This window comes from Chlorocebus sabaeus, chromosome 21 (genome assembly GCF_047675955.1).
Source record: "Chlorocebus sabaeus isolate Y175 chromosome 21, mChlSab1.0.hap1, whole genome shotgun sequence".
Classification (NCBI taxonomy): Eukaryota; Metazoa; Chordata; class Mammalia; order Primates; family Cercopithecidae; genus Chlorocebus; species Chlorocebus sabaeus.
In genome coordinates this window covers 116,970,722-116,990,794 of record NC_132924.1, presented here as the reverse complement: position 1 = coordinate 116,990,794, position 20,073 = coordinate 116,970,722, and the positions used below count along the sequence as shown (strand labels likewise).

Here is a 20,073-nt window from a genome sequence, read left to right as displayed (position 1 = left end):
TGTTGCAAGTTTATGTTGTACTTTTCTGGTTCAAAACCTGGATTCAGCCATTTCCTCAAGGAATGCTAGTTCCTTTTAGTGGTGAATGGTCTTTAGAAACCAAGATCTAAAGCATGCTCACTGCTATGATGTCATCATTTCTGGGTTCCTCAGAAGAGACAGCCATGATATCTTTTAATCATACATTCATACTGATACCCCCAATTTTAATTCAAAACCACAGGATTCTTCTTCTCTTTCACTCATTCCATATTAGTATTCTTCTGCCATAGTGAGAATCCTGGGTTCAACAGCTTCAACATTTACTTATTTGCCCAGTCCAGTAATACACACAAATGAGTTTCATGATTACTATACCCATACTGTTACCAATAACAAACTTGATAAGTTATTTTTACCTTCCGAATATACCACCCTGAGCATATAGAGTCCAGCAAATACTATATTCAAAAGTATTTGAGATGCTTTTTATGTTTGGGCCTGTTTTTATTCTATGTGGGGTTTTCTCCATATTTGTTTATTTAATTTTATTTTATGAATGCTAACAGTTAGCATGGCTACAATAGCAGAATACACATTCTTTTATGTGCACATGAAATATTCATGAAGATAGACCATTTGCTGTGCTATAAAATAAGCCTTAGCAAGAGTAAAAGAATTGAAATCATACCATATATGTCCTCATCACAGTGGAATTAAATTAGAATTAAATAACATAAAACATATCTGAAAAATTCCTAAATATTTATAAATTTAAAAACATGTTTCTAAATACTCCTTAAGTCAAAGCGGAAATTACAAAGGAAATTAGAAAATATTTAGAACTGAATAAAAATGAAAGCATAACATGTAGAATTCTATTAAAAGTGCTAAGAAAGATATGCCTTTAAATACTTTTATTAGGAAAGAAGAAAAGTTGAAACTCAATTAACTATGTTTCCATATTAAGAATCTAAAAAAGGAAATTGAATTAAACCCAAAATTTGTAGAAGAAACAAGGAAATAATAAAGAGAGCAGAAATCTGTGAAACAACTTAAAAAAAAAAAAAGTAAATCACTAAAGCCAAAAGCTGATTAGTTGAAAAAAAGTCATTAGAAGTGATTAACCTCTAGATAGACTATGACAGTAGGAGAGATAACACAAATTATGAATTTCAGGAATAGAAGAAGAAACATTAGTACAGATCCTACAGACATTACAAGGATAATAAGGGAATATTACAACTTTATGCCAATTAATTTGACAACTTAGATGAGATAGACCAATTTCCTGACAGACAAAAATTACCAAAATTGGTACAAAAAGAAACTTGAAATATATGCTAAATAAATTGAATTGTAATTTTAAACATTCCAACACTAAATGCAATGTAGTATCCTGGATTGGGTCCTAAAAGACATTGGTGTGAAGACTGATGCTATTTATATAAAATCTGGAGCTTAGTTAGTAGTATTCGATCACTGTTGACTTCTTAGTTTTGACAAACGTGCAATGGATGTTTTACTATTGCAAGTTTTCAATTTTCTTACACTTCAAAATAGAAATTGTATTTAAAATCAACAACACAAAGAAAATTCCAGGCCCAGACAGCTTCATTGATGAATTTTATCAAACATTCAAGGAACAAATAATACAAATCCTACATAAACTCTTTTTAAAAATAGAAAAGGAGGGAAGATTTTCCAACTTGATTTATTAAAACAGCATTTCTCTAATACTGAAACCAGAAAAGGACATTGTAAGAAAGCTACAAAACAATATCCTTCATAAATATAGATGAAAAAGTTCTTAATAAAATATTAATAGAATACAGAAATATATAAAAAGAATAATACATTATGACCAAGTAAGGCTATCCTAGGATGAATGACTGGTTTAACATTCAATAATCAGATTAACTCACCATGTTAATAGAATGAATGAGAAAAACCGGGCATGGTGGCTCACACCTGTAATCCCAGCACTTTGGAGGCCAAGGTGAGTGGATCATTTGAGATCAGGAGTTTATTTGAGACCGGCCTGACCACCATGGTGAAACGCTGCCTCTATTAAAATATAAAAGTTAGCTGGGCATGGTGGTGTGTGCCTGCAGTCCCAGCTACTGGGGAGGCTGAGGCGTGACAATCATTTGAACCTGGGAGGCAGAGGTTGCAGTGAGCTGAGATCGTGCCTCTGTACTAAGCCTGGGCAACAGAGTGAGACTGTCTCAAAAAAAAAAAAAAGAAGAAGAAAAACCATATAATTCAATAATACACATACAAAATATTGACCGAATTCAATACCAAATCATACCAAATTATGATAAAATTTCAGCAAATGAGAAATAAAAAGGAACTTCTTCAACCTGATAAAAATGTCTATGAAAAATATATAGTTAAAAATATTCTTAATGGTGAATACTGAACATTTCCCCCTAAGACTGAGAACAAGACAAGGAATAATACCTGCTCTCACCTCTTCTATTCAACATTGTGCTACAGGTCCTACCCAGTGTAATAAGGCAAGGAAAATGAGGCATAGAGATTGGAAACTAAAAATAAAAACTTATATATGTGTTTTGTTTTTCTAGAACACTGAGCCAAAAGACAGGAAATGTTTGAATCTTGGTGTCAGAAAACAAATTTAAAAGAAAAAGTATTTTACACATTTAGAAGATTTTTAAATGACAAGATCCATTTAAACATGAAGTCAGCAGAGCATTTCCTAGAATGGAATTATTTTATTTTTAGAAGTATTTGCAAAAAGCATGATCATCTATGTAAAAAAAAAATCCTAAAATATCTACAGAAAAGCTATAATAATTAATTTTAACACGGTTGTAAGATACAAAAATCAATTTACAAAAACCAATTACTTTTTTAATATATTAGCAACCAACAATTGGTAATTAAAATGTAAAAATACAGCATTTAGAATAGAACCCAAATTATGAAGTAGTAAGTGTTAAATTTAACAAGATATGTCATGAGACCTGTATGGTGAAAACTACAAAACATCTTTGAGAGAAATTAAGTAAAACCTAAAGAAATGGAGAAATATACCATGTTGATGAATCAGAACACTTGATATTTTAAGATGTCAGTTTACCCCCACTAACCTACAGATTTAATGCAGTCTGTAGTTCAAATTGATTCTAAAACTATACAAATGAAATAGAACTAACATAGGCTAGTTTTAAGACTTTTTACAGAGATGAAGTAGTCAAAACACTTTGATATTGGCATAAAGATAGACATGCAGATCAATGAAACAGACCAGATAGTTTAGAGATAGACCCACAGATTTATGTTCAATTGTTTTTTGACAAAGTTGCTCAGGTAATTCAATGAGGAAATGATAGTCTTTTCAACATATGGTTCTGGAACAACTGGTGAATTGTGACCCTCACCCCACTCCATAAAAGCAAATATTTAAAAATAGATCTAGACCTAAATGCAAAACCTAAATTTTAAAAACTTCTACATGAAAACATAGGAGAAAATATCTGTGACCTTGACCTTTGCAATTTTTGCCTACATAGAACACAAAAAGTATATAAACCATAAAAGGAAAAGATTAATAAATTGAGCTTTATTTTTTAAAAGTAAATAGCTTCTGCAGTTCAATAGTCAGAATTAAGGAAACAAAAAGGCAAGCCACAGACTGGAAAAAAAAATATTCGCAATACTTATATCTGATAATGGACTTGCATTCAGAATACATAGAGAACTCTTACATTCCAATAATAAGACCACCTATGTTTGTTTTTGTTTCTGTTTCCTGAGATAGGGTCTCCCTTTCTGTCCCAGGCTGAAGTGCAGTGGCACAAACATGGCACTCAAGCAATCCTTTCTCCTCAGTCTCCTGAGTAGCCGGGACTACAGGTGCACACCACTACACCTGGCCATTTTAAAAATTTTTTGTAGAGATGGAGTCTCGCCATATTGCCCAGGCTGCACTCAGTCTCCTGGGCTCAAGCAGTCCTGCCTTGGCCTCCCGAAGTGCTGGGATTATAGGCATGAGTTACCACATCCTGCAAGTTTTTTTTTTTTTTAAGCCTAAATATTTTAACACATTTCACAAAAGATAAAATATAAAAGGCCAAAAAGCCCAAATGATTCTGTCATTAATCATCAGAGAAATGCAAAAACTAAAATCACAATGAAATACCCTATGGCACCATAAAAATGGCTAAAATTAAAGACTCACTATACGAATTGTTGACAAGAATGTGGTGTTATACATCGCCAGTGGGAATATAAAATGATACAACCACTTTGGAAGATGGTTTGGCAATTTCACATAAAGTTAACTGGCAATTAACATATAGTTTAGCTATTTCATCACCCTTTATCCAAGAGAAAGGAAAACATGTCCACACAAAAACTTGTACATTAATGTTTAGGGCAGCAAGCCCAAACCAAAGACTACCCAAATGTCCATCAACAGATGACAGGATTAACAAAGTGGAGACTGTCCCCAGAATGGCATAATACACAGCCGTAGAAAAGGATGCATTACGGATAGTGCCACAGTATGCATGGTTCTCACGAAGTTATTCTGAGTGAAAGAAGCCAAACTCAAAGGAGTACATACTTTATTATTACATTATATGAAGCTTTAGAAAAGACAAATCTAATGTTTATGGATAGAAAGCACATCAGTAGTTGCCTGTGGTTGTGTGTGGGACCTGGATCGATCATACTGTGGCAAAAGGTAGCTTTTGAGGGTGATAAAAAAGTTGTATATTTTCACTGTGGTGGTGGTGGTGGTGGTGGTCACTCAGATGTATAAACTTAGCAAAAGCTCATCAAGATGTACTTTGTGAATTTTATCACATCAATGAAGATTGTTAAAAATGGGCATGTTTGAAATTTCAACACCATTTAAATGGGTGCAATTAAAGAAGTCTCATTCTCTTCCCTATTACTTGTAATCTGTTCCCACTAACTCCTGTAGGTACCCAATTTCATTAGTTTCTTGATTGTTACTTTCTCTGTTTGTTTTTGATGGAAGTATATGTGCATAGATACATATTGTTCCAGATATTTCACAAATTAAACATAGCATACTATGCATAAATTTTTGAAACTTGCTATTTTCTTTTATATGTTTAAATCAACCCATTTACCATTTTTAATTTATTTTACTGTATATATTTAAGTGTACAAGTTTTGATATACAGAGCAAAATGATTACTATAATCAGACAAATTTACATATCCATCACCTTCCGTAGTTACTTCTCTTCAGTATGTGTGTGGTAAAAGCACCCTACTCTCTTAGCAAAATTTCAGTATACATTATTCAAGATAGTCTTCATGTCATCCATAGTTATCTAGGCTTTTTCATTCTACATAAGTGAAAATTTCCACCCTTTGACGTACTCCTCCCTGTTTCCTCCCCTCCTCATCCCTAGTAACCACCATTGTTTTATTCTCTTTTCCTATTTATTTGATTTTTTTCATTTTTTTGTTTTTGTTTTTGTTTGAGATGGAGTCTCGCTCTGTCACCCAGGCTGGAGTGCAGTGGCGTGATCTCGGCTCACTGCAACCTCCACCTCCCGGGTTCAAGCAATTCTCCTGCCTCAGCCTCCTGAATAGCTGGGATTATAGGCACCCGCCATCATGCCCAGCTAATTTTTGTATTTTTGTAGAGACAGGGTTTCACCAGGATTTATTTTTTAAAATAACTTTTGTTTCACTTCAGAAGAGGGTAAGGAAGAGAAGTAAAATCCAACTCATTTTTTCAATATATGAAAGAATTACTTAGCCCCTACTGTATATAAATCATGGCTGTTGGAACTAATAGACAGATGCCTGTGAGGGTGCCCCCTGGCTAAGCACTGAGCAAGACCTCACGTACTCTCATTGTTCAGATGAAGTTCTAATAACTCAGTGTCTGAATCTCAGCTTTGCAGGTTTAATTTCTCTCATCTTGTCAGTAGACTCGTGTAGAAATCCTGAAGCTGATGTATTCACTTAGAGCACAGTAGCCCACCTCTTCACTGATTTTACTCTTAAAAAAAAATAATTGCATGAAATCTGTAAAGAAGGCCAGGTGCCATGGCTCATGCCTATAATCCCAGCACTTTGGGAGGCCAAGGCAGGAGGATTGCTTGAGCCCAGGAGTTCAAGACCAATCTGAGCAACATAGTGAGCCCCCCTCTCTATTAAATTAAAAAATCAAAAATAAAAGAGAAAAAAATGTATAAACAGAACTCTAATTATGAGAACTAAAACACATTTTTCATTAAATTTTGCATACATGTTTAAAGTACTACAATTAAAATGAAATTTTAAAAAATTTTAGAGTCATCAAATTAAATACAGACTATCCAAAATGTTGCTTGAATAAAATACATAAATGTTACAAATCTAGAATATTCTGGTTGGCCTAGCCAGTGACTTCTTTCTCTCATTAGGCAGGTGATCATGGAAAGCAATATTATAATCACAGAGTTGTTTGGTAAGCCTCGAAACAGATCAAGAAGAGACAGTTGAATGATGTTAACGATAGTTGTTTACGGAGTTAGAGACTCATCTGCCAGTTAGTATGGTGTCTTTAGTAAAGGTTTGTACTTGCTAAGACGACCATAGCTTTCCCATCAGTAGAGCTCTGCCAGCCATAGAGAGTACAGCACGAATACTGCAAATTTGTTGTCTACCTGACCCCTATTTCTTGGTGTTATCTTACAGCTGCATCCTGCTATACAATTGCCATAGCTTTACCTAACAAAAGTGATAGAGCCAACTCTGGAATCTCAAGCTAGAGAAGCCACTCTACTCCTTAACCCCACCTTATCCAGTGTTCCATCTCATTTTGGATTTATGGGCATCTTGAGTACTTCTAGGGCTGGGTTACCCACAGACAGTAAACAGATGGTGCTGAGCAAAACTTTATAGCATGGATGTGCATCACTTCTGTTGGGCAGGCAGTGAACAAGTGGAGTTCTAGATGCAGACAGTAAAGTCCTCTTGGGCTCCAGTAACCAGAAGTTCCCACTAGAGTTGAGGCCAGTCAGTTCCCCCACCCCACCTTTTGAGATAATAATGATTCTTCACTAGCACTACTGACTTGGCCTTCCAGACTTTATTTGTAGGAAATTAGCAGCAATTTCCTGCAATTTATAAATAAGACGCCTTACAAGGAAAAAAAAAAAAAAGCACGATTTCCCATTCTTTTTTTAATATATGTATTGCTTAGAGGGTTGAAATAACCATGAACTTAAATCTGGAGTATTTAAGACATGGTGTTGGGTAAACACAGCAGGGCTCCCTTTGCAATTTCCATTGGAGAATTTGTGCTCTAAGAATGAGCAGAGCAGAATTAACACTGAGTCCCTCTGCCACCCCTCCAACAAGTCTCCATACCCAGTGAGGTCAGATCTGTCCATTTTGTTCTCCCAACTTTCCCCTAAGAATTCAAAATAACAATATTAGCAAAGTTAACACATCTATAGCACTCACTGTATGTTGTCCACTGTTCTAACAGCTTTGTACAGAACTGTACCTCTAATAAAGAATGCATGTGTCTTTTGCAGTTGTGAAGATGACCTCTCCGAGGACAGAGAGGAGCTTCTGCATGGGATTTCAGAGCTGGACATCAGCAACTCGGATTGTTTCCCATCCCAGCTGCTAGTGCATGGGGCTTTAGCCTTTCCTCTAGGGTTAGATTCCTACCATGGCTGTGTTATAGCGGCTGCCCGCTATGGCCGGGGCCGGGTGGTTGTGACTGGCCATAAGGTATTATTCACTGTTGGTAAACTGGGCCCCTTTCTGCTCAATGCCGTCCGCTGGCTGGATGGGGGCCGCAGAGGCAAGATCGTGGTGCAGACAGAGCTGAGAACCCTGAGTGGCCTCCTCGCAGTGGGGGGCATAGACACCAGCATCGAGCCCAATCTGACCAGTGATGCAAGTGTCTATTGCTTTGAACCCGTGAGCGAAGTGGGGGTCAAAGAACTGCAGGAGTTTGTAGCAGAGGGTGGCGGGCTGTTTGTTGGAGCCCAAGCCTGGTGGTGGGCCTTCAAGAACCCCGGAGTGTCCCCTTTGGCTCGATTCCCAGGAAACCTCCTCCTCAACCCCTTTGGCATCAGCATTACAAGCCAAAGCCTCAATCCAGGGCCCTTTCGTACTCCTAAAGCAGGGATAAGGACCTATCACTTCCGCTCCACCTTGGCCGAGTTCCAGGTTATAATGGGCAGGAAGAGAGGAAATGTGGAAAAGGGCTGGTTGGCAAAGCTGGGACCAGATGGTGCAGCTTTCCTGCAGATTCCCGCAGAAGAGATCCCTGCCTACATGTCTGTGCATCGACTCCTGAGGAAGCTGCTAAGTCGATACCGGCTCCCAGTAGCAACCCGAGAGAACCCTGTTATCAATGACTGCTGCAGGGGTGCTATGCTTTCCCTGGCCACAGGGCTGGCCCACTCTGGAAGTGACCTCTCTCTGTTAGTCCCAGAAATTGAAGATATGTACAGCAGCCCCTATCTGCGCCCCTCAGAATCTCCTATCACCGTCGAGGTCAACTGCACCAATCCAGGTAAGGAGCAAGGGTTGGGAGCTCAGTATTACGGGAATGGAGGAATGGGGACAGGCTGACGTCAGCAGTCCATTTCAGGGACCCAATCATGTCCAGAGGGCGGTCTCTGTTTTTTACCATGAACTTTGAAGAAGATAAGGGTTGGAATTTTAAGTACTGTTTGGAAGAGTTGAGTCGGGGCGGCATGTAGGGGAAGATACGTGCTTACGAGGGGTCTCTGGTGACGCTGGGTGGAGATGGCATCATGGAGGAGGGATAAAGTCTGCCTACGCCTCCTGCTTTTGGCAGGCACCAGATATTGCTGGATGAGTACTGGACTCTACATACCTGGAAGGCAAATTATAGAAGTCTCGCTGCCTGAAGCTGCTGCCTCTGCCGACCTGAAGGTAAGGCCATGCCCCACCTCACCATGTAACACGGAACCCAAAGGCTCTTCCTAGCACAGTCAGTATCTTATTTGATTCTCACAAAGCCCTGTTGGTAATACAGAGCAGGTGATTTTACCCTTGTTTTAAGGATGAAGTAACTAAGATGCAGAAAAGCTGATTGATTGATTGATTGATTGAAATGTATAGAGCTAATACAAGTAAGTGCCCAGGACTCAAACCTAACTAATTTCTGGCTCTTAAGTTTTGTGCTTTTGCCTTACATCCTAGAGTAGGGAATAAGAGATATGAAATGGAAGGTAACCTCACACAGAGTAGGCATTCAGTAAATCTGAGTTCACTGTTCATCTCCATATCCATTCCCATGGTAGCACAAGGTCTTTCTGACTTCGGCTTCTTCCCCGTGACACCCAAGACCATTCCTCGATTGCCCAGTTCGCCTTCCCTCTGTCAGTTTCACGTAGAGATACACCCCATTTGCAAAATGAGCTTGCTGTCCTTCCCTATCCCCCTTGAGGGTCACTGTGATGGTTAGCATCTATTCTGTGCCTGTGCCTATCCTGGAACTTGGTGAGCATAAACTCAGGGAAAAGAATCCTAGGACTCTACCAAGTACCTGCCCAGGAAGATAGCTTGGAGAAAGGGGAGAAACTGAATCAACCCTCAACTATCTTAGCCAGATTACACTGCCTCCCACTGGGCCCTCTCTCTGATCAGCAAAAGGCAGGGTTCCCTCTGCCCCATTCCAAATGCTGGAATCACCACCATGAGATAGGTGACCGAGTGTTCTATTTGTTAGCAACACCAGAGGACTGGGCATGGGAGTCAGCCCTCCTCAGAATTGGCCTTATAGGTTACACCTGGCACTCCTCACATTAATGTCTGTCTAACATGACCCATTATGGAGCTGTTTGAATGCCTTGGAAAAATATTTATACATTCTTCAGCCCATATGCCCCAAGGAATGCTACAGTTTCCCGGGGGTATCACACATGGTTCATCAGTGGTGGGAAGGCTGGGCTCGCGTGGGGTCATGGCTGAATGACCCATCCTGAGTCCCTTGCTGGGCTCTCTTCTTCCACCCATTCGTGTCCCATGGTGACTTTTGGGGGGGGGGGGAATCTCTCTGCTCCAGATACAGATTGGCTGCCACACAGATGACCTGACCAGGGCCAGCAAGCTTTTCCGAGGCCCACTCGTAATTAACCGGTGCTGCTTGGACAAACCCACAAAATCGATCACGTGCCTCTGGGGTGGACTCCTCTATATAATTGTGCCTCAGAACAGCAAACTGGGTTCTGTGCCCGTCACCGTGAAGGGGGCTGTGCATGCTCCATACTACAAGCTGGGTGAGTGGAAGCCCTGGGTGCTCCCGAGGGAAGGGAAAGAACTGGGATGACTCCAGAGAGCGTGGGAGTCCAGGAGGTGACTAAAGCCTGTTTGATGCACAAGGAGAGAGACACGGACTAATAGAGGAAGGAGGGTCAGCTTCCTTAGATTCGGCTTTGGGGTTGTACAGATAAAGACCAAACCACATCCTTGGGGACTTCATAGAAAAAGCATAGAGAAAAGGGATATGGCCTCAGCAAACTAATGCAGGAACAGAAAACCAAACATGACGTGTTCTCACTTATAAGTGGAAGCTGAACAATGAGAACACATGGACACAGGGAGGGTAACAACACACGTTGGGGCTGTCAGTGGGGTGGGTAGTGGGGCAGATGGAGGGAAAGCATCAGGATAAATAGCTAATGCATGCTGGGCTTAATACCTAGGTGATGGGTTGATAGGTGCAGCAAACCACCATCACACACTTACCTATGGAACAAACCTGCATGTCCTGCACACGTATCCCGGAACTTTAAATTACTTTTTTTTAAAAAGAGGAGGGATGTGGCTGTTCATGATTTTGGTGTTCTCCTCCTGGAGTCCAAGCTGTATGTTGTAATTTGTGGGATTTGGGAAAGGATTTCAAGCTCCATGATCTCTCTTCCTAGGGGAGACCACCCTGGAGGAGTGGAAGAGGCGTATCCAAGAGAATCCAGGGCCCTGGGGAGAGCTGGCCACGGACAACATCATTCTGACCGTGCCGACCGCAAATCTTCGTACTCTGGAGAACCCTGAGCCACTGCTTCGCCTCTGGGATGAGGTGATGCAGGCTGTGGCGCGACTGGGAGCTGAGCCCTTCCCTTTGCGCCTGCCTCAGAGGATTGTTGCCGACGTGCAGATCTCAGTGGGTGGGTGCTCCAAGCAAACCCTCTGTGCATGCTGCCTCCGAGCGCCTTCCTGTGCTTTATCAGCCATGTAGTAGGCAGCCATTAGGGGAAACATACTTTGCTAGCAAGACATATAGATGTATCCTTGCTATTTAAATGGGAAGGAAATATATATATGATATATATATAACAGTTTATGTCAGCATGTCAAGGACATCAAGAAATGCCACCTGAGCTTTCACAGGCATTCATCAGGGACTTCAAGCCGGTAAAAATGGCAGAGGGCCTTGACCTAGGTCAGAATTGTTGGGTTGGAACAGGGATATTTTACAACTTTATGAACACACTGAATAAAGTGATCTTTGCCTATGGTCAAGGAACATGAAAAATGAGGGAAATATACAGACATTAAAGAAACATGGGAATTTCTCTGGACCCTCATTTTCTTCTCTTGTACAGATGTCCACTGTAAACTTGTGTTGATGTGGCAACACCATATCTGAACAGTGAGAGAGGAGCTACCTTAAAGAGCTCTGAATTTTGAGAAAAGGTTATAGTGACACAGGTTCACATGGATAAGGCATCCTCATCAAAATAGAAAAATTGAATGGTAACATGAACAGCTCCTTATCTATAAGCTGCGTCTCCTTCCATAGTCACACTATTTTGTGTCAGAGTGAAGATGAAGGAATTCTTACAGAATGAGAAGAGGAGAAGGAACACCTAGCAGGGTCTTGGTTTGGGTTGCTTTTCTGAGCATTATGGTGTGCTGGAATTTGGCTGGGGTTACTGTTTTCAAACAGACACAATACACAGAAGAATGTTACTAGTTAAATGGGGAGAACCCTAACGCTCTCTTCCCTACTGCATTTTCCAGGCTGGATGCATGCAGGGTACCCCATCATGTGCCATCTGGAGTCAGTGCAGGAGCTCATCAACGAGAAGCTCATCAGAACCAAGGGGCTGTGGGGCCCTGTCCACGAGCTGGGCCGCAACCAGCAGCGGCAGGAGTGGGAGTTCCCACCACACACCACCGAGGCCACCTGCAACCTGTGGTGTGTGTATGTGCATGAGACGGTCTTGGGCATTCCTCGAAGCCGTGCCAATATTGCTCTGTGGCCCCCAGTTCGGGAGAAAAGAGTCAGAATCTACCTGAGCAAGGGTCCCAATGTGAAAAACTGGAATGCATGGACCGCACTGGAAACGTATTTACAGGTACTGGGCAAGAACGGCAGGTGACGGGGGACCCCTACTGCGGGGACCATCCGGGGAACTGTCAGATAATGTTCTAGTGGCCCAGAAGACCTCCCATGGCCCCTGTCTCCCACACCAGGATATGGAGGCCCTGACAAAGTCCAACTGTGACAGTCGTATTGATGATGTCTCTCAGTGCATCGCTTTGCATGACCCTCAAGTGGATTTAATTGCCTGAGCCTCACCTTCCACCCCACAGAGCTACATAAGAGTAAATAGAAAGCACTGAGAAAGGTTAAAAATGGTAGAGGCAAATAAAGTACTATACATGTACTCACTGTCTCTGGCTTTAAAGCCAGACATACCTGAGACTGAAGCCAAACTCTCCTACTTAATAGCTATCTAAAACCAGTCTCCCCTCCCCCATACACATAATCCATAGGCTATGACTTATGTTTTTTTCTTTAGATGAATGTACCATCTTCTCATTATGCCTTGGCCATGCCTCAGAGTCCCCGTTATGTAGGCAGTCCAAGAGTCCTCACTGACCTGGACAAGGAGGTGGCCTTGCCTTTGACCAGTTGTTTAATGCCCAGTTCCCTCCCTGCAATGCCTGTATCAGTTCTTGGCATGAAACTGGAGAGTTTCATCACCTTGAATTTCAGAACTCAGTCTCAGGCCAAGCATGCGCTATTCTGGTTCTTCCACCTGCCGGAGGCTCTCTTATTCATTCCCACTGCCATGAGAATTATGGGAAACAGCCAGCGAGGCTCCACTTCAACCTTGTTATAGCTGCTTTGCCCCAGGAACACCAAGTTTCTCATTGGTGAAATAAATGTGAAGTTGGTCTGGAGAACTGCTCAAGTGCTTCATAATTCAAGCTCTGTAACTCAACAGCCTCAGAATGGCTGCCTTTTTCAAAAATTACAACTTACTCTTAATTCTAGTTACCCAGACAATCTGTAGTCTTCTACTTCTATCCAACTCACTTTTTTCCCCAAAGGCCATTTTAATAGCCTTGCACATTGACGAAGATCTATGATTAATGAGGATTTCTTTGTGCCAGGATGAGGTGGAAGTTTCCCTATTATTGAGGTTTCACTTTTCAACTCTTGAGAGATAAGAGGATTTTTCCAATTCTGCCAATTTTAAATCCTTGTGTAATATCGTATCTCTATTTGCATGATCTAGTGGGATATATGGATCATGACAGTGGTAGAAAATATTGATATTAAGCATTGCAGTTATTACCATGGCCCTCACTGATTGAGTGTTCACTCGGTGTTGAGCACCGTGCTGGTCCCAAGGCCCTTTCTAAGATTAGAATGTGGGAGAGCAGCGCCTGAGGCCAATAGGCAAAATGGAGGAGAGCAGGTCGGTGATAGACGTGAAGCTGATGGGTAAGGGGTTACATACACTAAGTTCACTTATTATAGTGGTTCTTGTTGGACCCTCTTTTATTTCTCAATCTCACTTGTATTTTTCTTTCTCTTTCCAGCTACAGGAAGCCTTTGGTTGGGAGCCATTCATCCGTCTCTTCACCGAATACAGGAACCAGACCAACTTGCCCACAGATAATGTTGACAAAATGAATCTGTGGGTCAAGATGTTCTCCCACCAAGTGCAGAAGAACCTGGCTCCGTTCTTTGAGGCCTGGGCCTGGCCCATCCAGAAGGAAGTGGCTACCAGCCTGGCCTATCTGCCTGAATGGAAGGAAAATATTATGAAATTGTACCTCCTCACACAGATGTAAGGAGTGCCCATCGAGGTGGCAGGTAGAGAGGTTTGGGGAGGTAGGCAGAGGTGGGGATTCATTCCTCTACCTCTGCCTCCCAGGGTCTGGCCTTGTCCTCTTAGTTCATTGCCCTATACCTTATTACCGACTTCTGTCTCTAGGAAGTGGGTTCAGAACACAGCCAAAAGTGGAATCAGAATTTCTCAGGTGCAAGGGCTTCTGTTTCTGCATCTTATTCCTCTGCTCTCAGCTGTCACATTCCCTCCTAACCCTGCACTGGCCCAGTTCCGAGAGCTTTGGCACCTGCTTCTATATCAGCCCTGATTCACCATCACAGGCCATAGCCCAGAGGGGGTAGTTCTCATGTTGGCCTCCTGAGGCCTCCCTTTGGGCTTTTGTTTCTGATCAGTTGTTCCAAAAACTTGACCATAAAACTCAACTGGAACACAAATTTACCATGAGACCCAGACAGCTCCCAGATAGGCTCATATATTTTGTGACTTGAGCAGTTTTCAAAGTGCTAGACAAGCATTCTGGTATAGTGGGAAGAGCCCAGAACTAGGTAGGGTTAGCTCTTGGGAAAGTCATTTCAACTTGGTACTCTCATTTCCTGTGTGTAAAATGGGGATAAAAATTCCCAGTTCACAGGGTTGTCTGGAGGTTGAGACTGATAAATTCTGAAGAGGCTTGTGAGGTCTGCAGAGCATGTCATCTAAGGGGTTTTTCTATTTTATGCTAGTCCACAGGATAATGAGCTTACTATTTTCCATCCTCTCTCCAGAATTTAGAGGTTAGGATAACTCTTTCTACAAGTAGCTTGCCTGTGTTCAAATTCTGGTTCTTTCACCCACGAATTGTATAACCCTGGCAATTGCCTTAACTTCACTGTGATTTAGTTTTCTCATCTTTAAAATAGGATCTATCTCATAGGATTATTGTGAAGATTACATTTTATAAGACCTCTAAAAAGCAATGGAACAGTCCCTGGCAGGTAGTAGGTGTTGAGAAAATGTCTGCTGCCATTATTATTATCGAATTGACTGATCATTCTTTATGAGCTAGACTTGACTTTTAGATTATATTTACAGAGGCGGTTGTAGTTAATCCTAGCCCATGTTGCACTTTATACAGCAACCTCTGGAAGGATTCTGCTATGTTGCTTTATGAATCTAAAGGAAGAGCTCTAGAGAAGAGAGGAAAGGAAGAGAATTTAGAAATTCACAATAAGTTTTTTAAAAATAGCTAAAAATTTTAGTTTTTTAAACTTAGATTTGTAAAGCTATTTATAAGAACCCCATTGTGAATTTGGAGCTCTTCCTTGGATCTCCTTACCCAGTTCTATCTTACACATCCAATTCCTTCTTTGATTAAATCAAGACTAGATGTCTTAAAGAAACGAGATCAATTCCATAATGACATTTGGCCTTAACAAACAGAGTGTATCTGGTTTCATGACGGTGTTTATATTTCTGTAACGCAGATTCAAGACACAGTCCCTGTCGAGTTACTCACCAGTTTGGCAGACAAAGTCCACACACATAGAGGACTTGACTCTGAAACAAGATAATTGGATAGAGTTCACCCAAACTTACTTCCTTTTAATTTTATTCAGAATCCCCCATTTCTTTATAGTTTTAACTAAAGTTGGCTCCTTTTGATTGATGTCATATACATCCAGCCAGTTTTTCTTTAGCTCACTGTTTATTTTAATTATTTTAATATATCATTTTATTTGCTTAACTGGTAATTGGGTAGATATGTAGACTGTAAGATTTGACCTATAGAGTTTTTTCTTTGGATTTTTTTTTTTTCTTGAGATAGAGTATCACTCTTGTCACCCAGGCTGGAGTGCAATGGCACTGTCTCAGCTCACTGCAACCTCCACCTCCCAGGTTCAAGCGATTCTCCTGCCTCAACCTCCCGAGTAGCTGGGATGACAGGCACCCACCACCACACCCAGCTAATTTTTTTGTATTTTTAGCAGAGATGGGGTTTCGCCATGTTGGCCAGACTGGTCTCAAACTCCTGATCTAGGTGATTCACCCACCTCGGCCTCCCAGTAGATTTCTTTATCATGTTATTTGTCAGTCCTAGGATTATTTCTCCTGATTGCATGAATATCCATTGCCTAGCTGCTTTAAACATTAGACATTGGATATTTGTTCAACATTTAAAATAATTGTTATCAATTATTGGGTGTATACCAGTTATTGTAGTGATTCCTTTATATAGATTGTTTCATTTAATCTTCACAATAATCTCATGACATGGCAACTATTATCACTCCCATTTTATTTTATGAAACAGAGAACTGAATTTAATGAAGATAAGGTAAATTATCTGAGGCTATATTGCTAATAAGTGGTTGATCTGGGATTTGAATTCAGGCATTCTGATTATAGAATGGGCATTCATAACTACAGTGCTTTGAATGACCCAATCAATAGGTAAATAAAGAAGCCAACCAGCAAACCAAAGGATCATTATGTCCCTACTTGCCAGAGCTTTGGCTGCATATACTTACCCATCATCTATTTTTATCAGAACAAAAAGTCATTTTGTTTATCCCAAATGACAATTCAAAGAATTTAAGGTAGGCTCCTGAAGTGCTTCCCAATATACAGTGCTGGAGTGAGCCCTTTAGCATCAGCCAGATCTTTTAGGTTCTGGGTTATTCTTTCTAGGGTACCATGAAAGTGTTCTCTAGTTTGTTGGATTTTGAATGATGGACTATTTCGGTGAAGTACCTGACTCCCAAAGATCCCAAACACTGCAGGTTCTCAGAGAGGAAATTAGAACCTCCATCTTTGAGAATATGTGTATCCATTCTTGCCCTCTTTAATATATTTTTAGCAGTACATCCCAGGGATATATTTAAAATATAAAGTTATCCATGTTACTTCCGTGTCTAAAAGCCTCCAGTGGAATTTCTAATTTGAGATAATGAACTAAACATAAGTTTACCTTCCCTCCCTCCCCAGGCCCCACTGAAATTGAAGTCAAGAAATGCAAAAAGGAATTGACACATCTCAGCAAAGAAAACTGAAGGGATTTGGTTATAAGTGGAGAAGATCTCAGCACATTTCTGGAAGAGAGAAAGTGGATGAAGCATGATAATGAAAGAGTGAAGAACCTTTCAGATATAAGCTGATCTGAGCAACATAACCCCAAAGAGACTTGAGTACCTGAAAAGTTTGTCTACTGAAGAATTACTCCGGTTGTAAAATTGAGCCCTCTCCTACTCTTCCCCAACTCTTATGCACAGAACACAGGCAGTCTCCACTATTGATACCCATTAAAAATGTCTTGTTATTGTTGCTGTTGTTTGTATAAAGGAATTGAACAGACTGCCTGCAGAGAGATAAGAGTTGGTGTTCCAGAAAAAAATTTCTCTTCTAGTGGAAATAAGTGTCCCCAGCCAGTAGCTAATTCTCTACTGACAGCTGAGACCTCCTACTCAAGTGCCTGTTGCCTTCAGGTATAGAAGAGATTTGCTGAAGAAACAGACCTAACCGTACAACAGCAGAGGAAACCCATGCTGACTGTTATAGAAGTTAACAGTTATGTTGATTCTTAAATGGGAATAGTGAGTTAGAAATTCTCAGACATGGGTGATGGGGAGGGAAGAAGAATAAGAAAAGTCACCAGGTAGAATTAGGGGCCTTGAAGATATGACAAACTCTGAGGGAAACAAAGACAATGTGGAAAGAATAACTTAATTTTAATTCCATCTTCAGAGAGAGTTGAGGTGTATTTAAGATGAAAAACAGGATACTACAAAGAAACAGAAAACTCAGGAGTTCGAGACCAGCCTAGGCAAGATGGCAACACCCTGTCTCTACAAAATAATTTTTAAAAATTAGCCAAGCATGGTGGTATGTGCCTGTGGTCCTAGCTACTTGGGAGGCTGAGATGGGAAGATCACTTGAGCCCAGAAGTTCAGGGCTACAGTGAACCATGATGGTGCCACTGTACTCTAGCCTGGGGGACAGAGTGAGACCCTGTCTCTTAAAAAGCAGCAAAAGAAAGAGAAAACTGAGAATAAGAAGATCTCTTTGAAAATAAAATAAGACTGCTATAAGTATTTGGTATACGGTCTGGAAAATAAAGTTGAGGGAATCTCTCCAGATAAAGAGCAAAAAGAGATAGAAAATATAAAGAAAGAAAAGAGACATAGACAATCAATATTTAATGTTAGGAGTTCCTGGAAGAGAGAACAGAGACAATGTAGGTGAAGAAGTAAAAAGAAAAAGAATTGAAGAACAGAGCAAGCTAAGTCTCCAGATTTAGAGGTCCCAATAAAATCTACATCTAACACAATATTGTAAAATTTTGGAATATTAAGAATAGAAGGAAGAGATTAAAGTGGCCAGGGAGAAAACAAATGAGGTAATCACGATTAGCTCAACACAAAAATGGATGAGAAATAGACTGCTGACAGATTTGTCATCAGCAACACTGAATGCCAGAAGTCAATGGGTCAACATCTTCACATAGCTTATGGAAAATTTTTATACCTAGAATTTCACAGTAAGGCAAACTGTCAAGAAGAATATCAAAGTGAAGACATTTTCTGACAGGCAAATTTTCAGAAAGTCTCCCTCCTTTGCACCCTTACTGAGGAAGTATCTTGAGGAAGCTCTCCAGCAAAATGAGGATGAAAACCAGGAAAGAAGAAGGAATGGGATCCATAAAACAGCAGAAAGAAGAAGAAATGGGATCTATAAAACAGTGGACCTTACTTAGGATGTCTCATTCTAGAGTGACAGTTATCCAAAAGGATGTCTTACTCTAGAGTGACAGCTATCCAGCAGACTAATTTCAGATGAGAACATAGTCTTGGGCTTTCTGGGAAGAATGTGCATTCAGTGCCATAGATGGTATCATTGAGAAGCTGGGATGCTTGAGAAGGTTATTTAGTCAAGAAAAAGACAAATCAACAATATGTCAAAAAATTCAGGTCCAATTATACAGCAAAATAAAATGAGGCATGATTTTGAGTTATTCATGAAAAATAAGAAGAGGCTTGATAGGTACATTTCCTTTTCTATGGCACAGGCATGATGATATTGGGTGTGTAGGGAAGAAAATATCCTAGAAAGAAAATATAGTAAGCTCTCAGTAAGAAGTATCTAGCCAAAATAATGTCGATATCATTTATTAGTATTCAGTGTTCAGATCAGCCTATTGACAAAGTGTGAAAGGCTTCATTTTTTATTCAGAACTGAAGTTGAAAGTAATTAATGCTGACAAAGGGAAAGAAAGCAGAAAGAGATTGAGAATTAGAGGAAGATAGGTGGAATCAAAGGTAGAGATACTTATATATTCAAAGTGGGGATGAAAAGATCTTCAGTTAATGGAACAAGAACTAGAGGATTAGTATATTGTTCAAAGCTATAAATCAAACCAATAGATGTATTAAAAAGTGATTTAACTATCAGACATTTGGAGAGAGATGGACAAAGGAAAGTGGAGATAGTGTAAGTTAAATCCTTATCTTTTGTAATGGGGAATTATTAAAGATGGTGTAAAGTCACTAAGTCAGGAAATTATTGCTCAAACATATTATTTAAAGTTAGAAAGTTAGTTACCAGACGATCTAAAATAAATATTGTTAAAAGCATTACCTCTAGGGAATGGGACTAGATGTAAAAAGGGTGGGATGGGAAACTGTGTTTTTCATTTTAAGTCCTTCTGTACTATTTAATTTTTTACCTTGTGCATGTATTACTTTGAAAAAATTTCTAATAAACCCAAATAAAAATCTTCCAGTGACTTCACATTGATTAAGATGCAACCCAGCTAAAGCTTTTAACATGGTTTTCGAGGTCCTCAAGTACCTAGGTCCACTTGATGTGTCCAGGCTCATGATATCTCCCCACTAGTCTCTTAAGTATCTTCCAGTTGTTAAAACACATTAAGTATCTTCCAGTTATTAAAACACACTTCACATTCTTTTGTTTGTACAGGTGTTCCACAAAAAACAAAGCCTGCTGCTGATCTCACCATGTCTGCTGAGTAAGCT

The 20,073-nt window shown here is 40.2% G+C and overlaps 1 protein-coding gene across 7 annotated transcripts in view; it reads left to right on the top strand.

The window, feature by feature from the left end:
• TCAF1 (TRPM8 channel associated factor 1) overlaps positions 1-19,816 on the top strand; it is a 50,490-nt gene extending 30,674 nt beyond the window's left edge. For 5 of the 7 annotated variants that reach the window (XM_007983297.3, XM_007983299.3, XM_007983302.3 and 2 more), the window contains 7 exons: positions 7,523-8,517; positions 8,806-8,903; positions 10,039-10,252; positions 10,901-11,140; positions 11,997-12,334; positions 13,812-14,062; positions 17,030-19,816. In XM_007983297.3, coding sequence (XP_007981488.2) covers positions 7,523-8,517; positions 8,806-8,903; positions 10,039-10,252; positions 10,901-11,140; positions 11,997-12,334; positions 13,812-14,062; positions 17,030-17,039 — 2,146 coding nt within the window. In that variant the 3' untranslated portion in view covers positions 17,040-19,816. Of the gene's footprint in view, positions 1-7,522; positions 8,518-8,805; positions 8,904-10,038; positions 10,253-10,900; positions 11,141-11,996; positions 12,335-13,811; positions 14,089-17,029 lie in introns of all 7 variants that reach the window. The other 2 variants (XM_007983298.3, XM_073009462.1) reach the window with 1 other exon arrangement.
• The last annotated feature ends 257 nt before the right edge of the window (positions 19,817-20,073 follow it).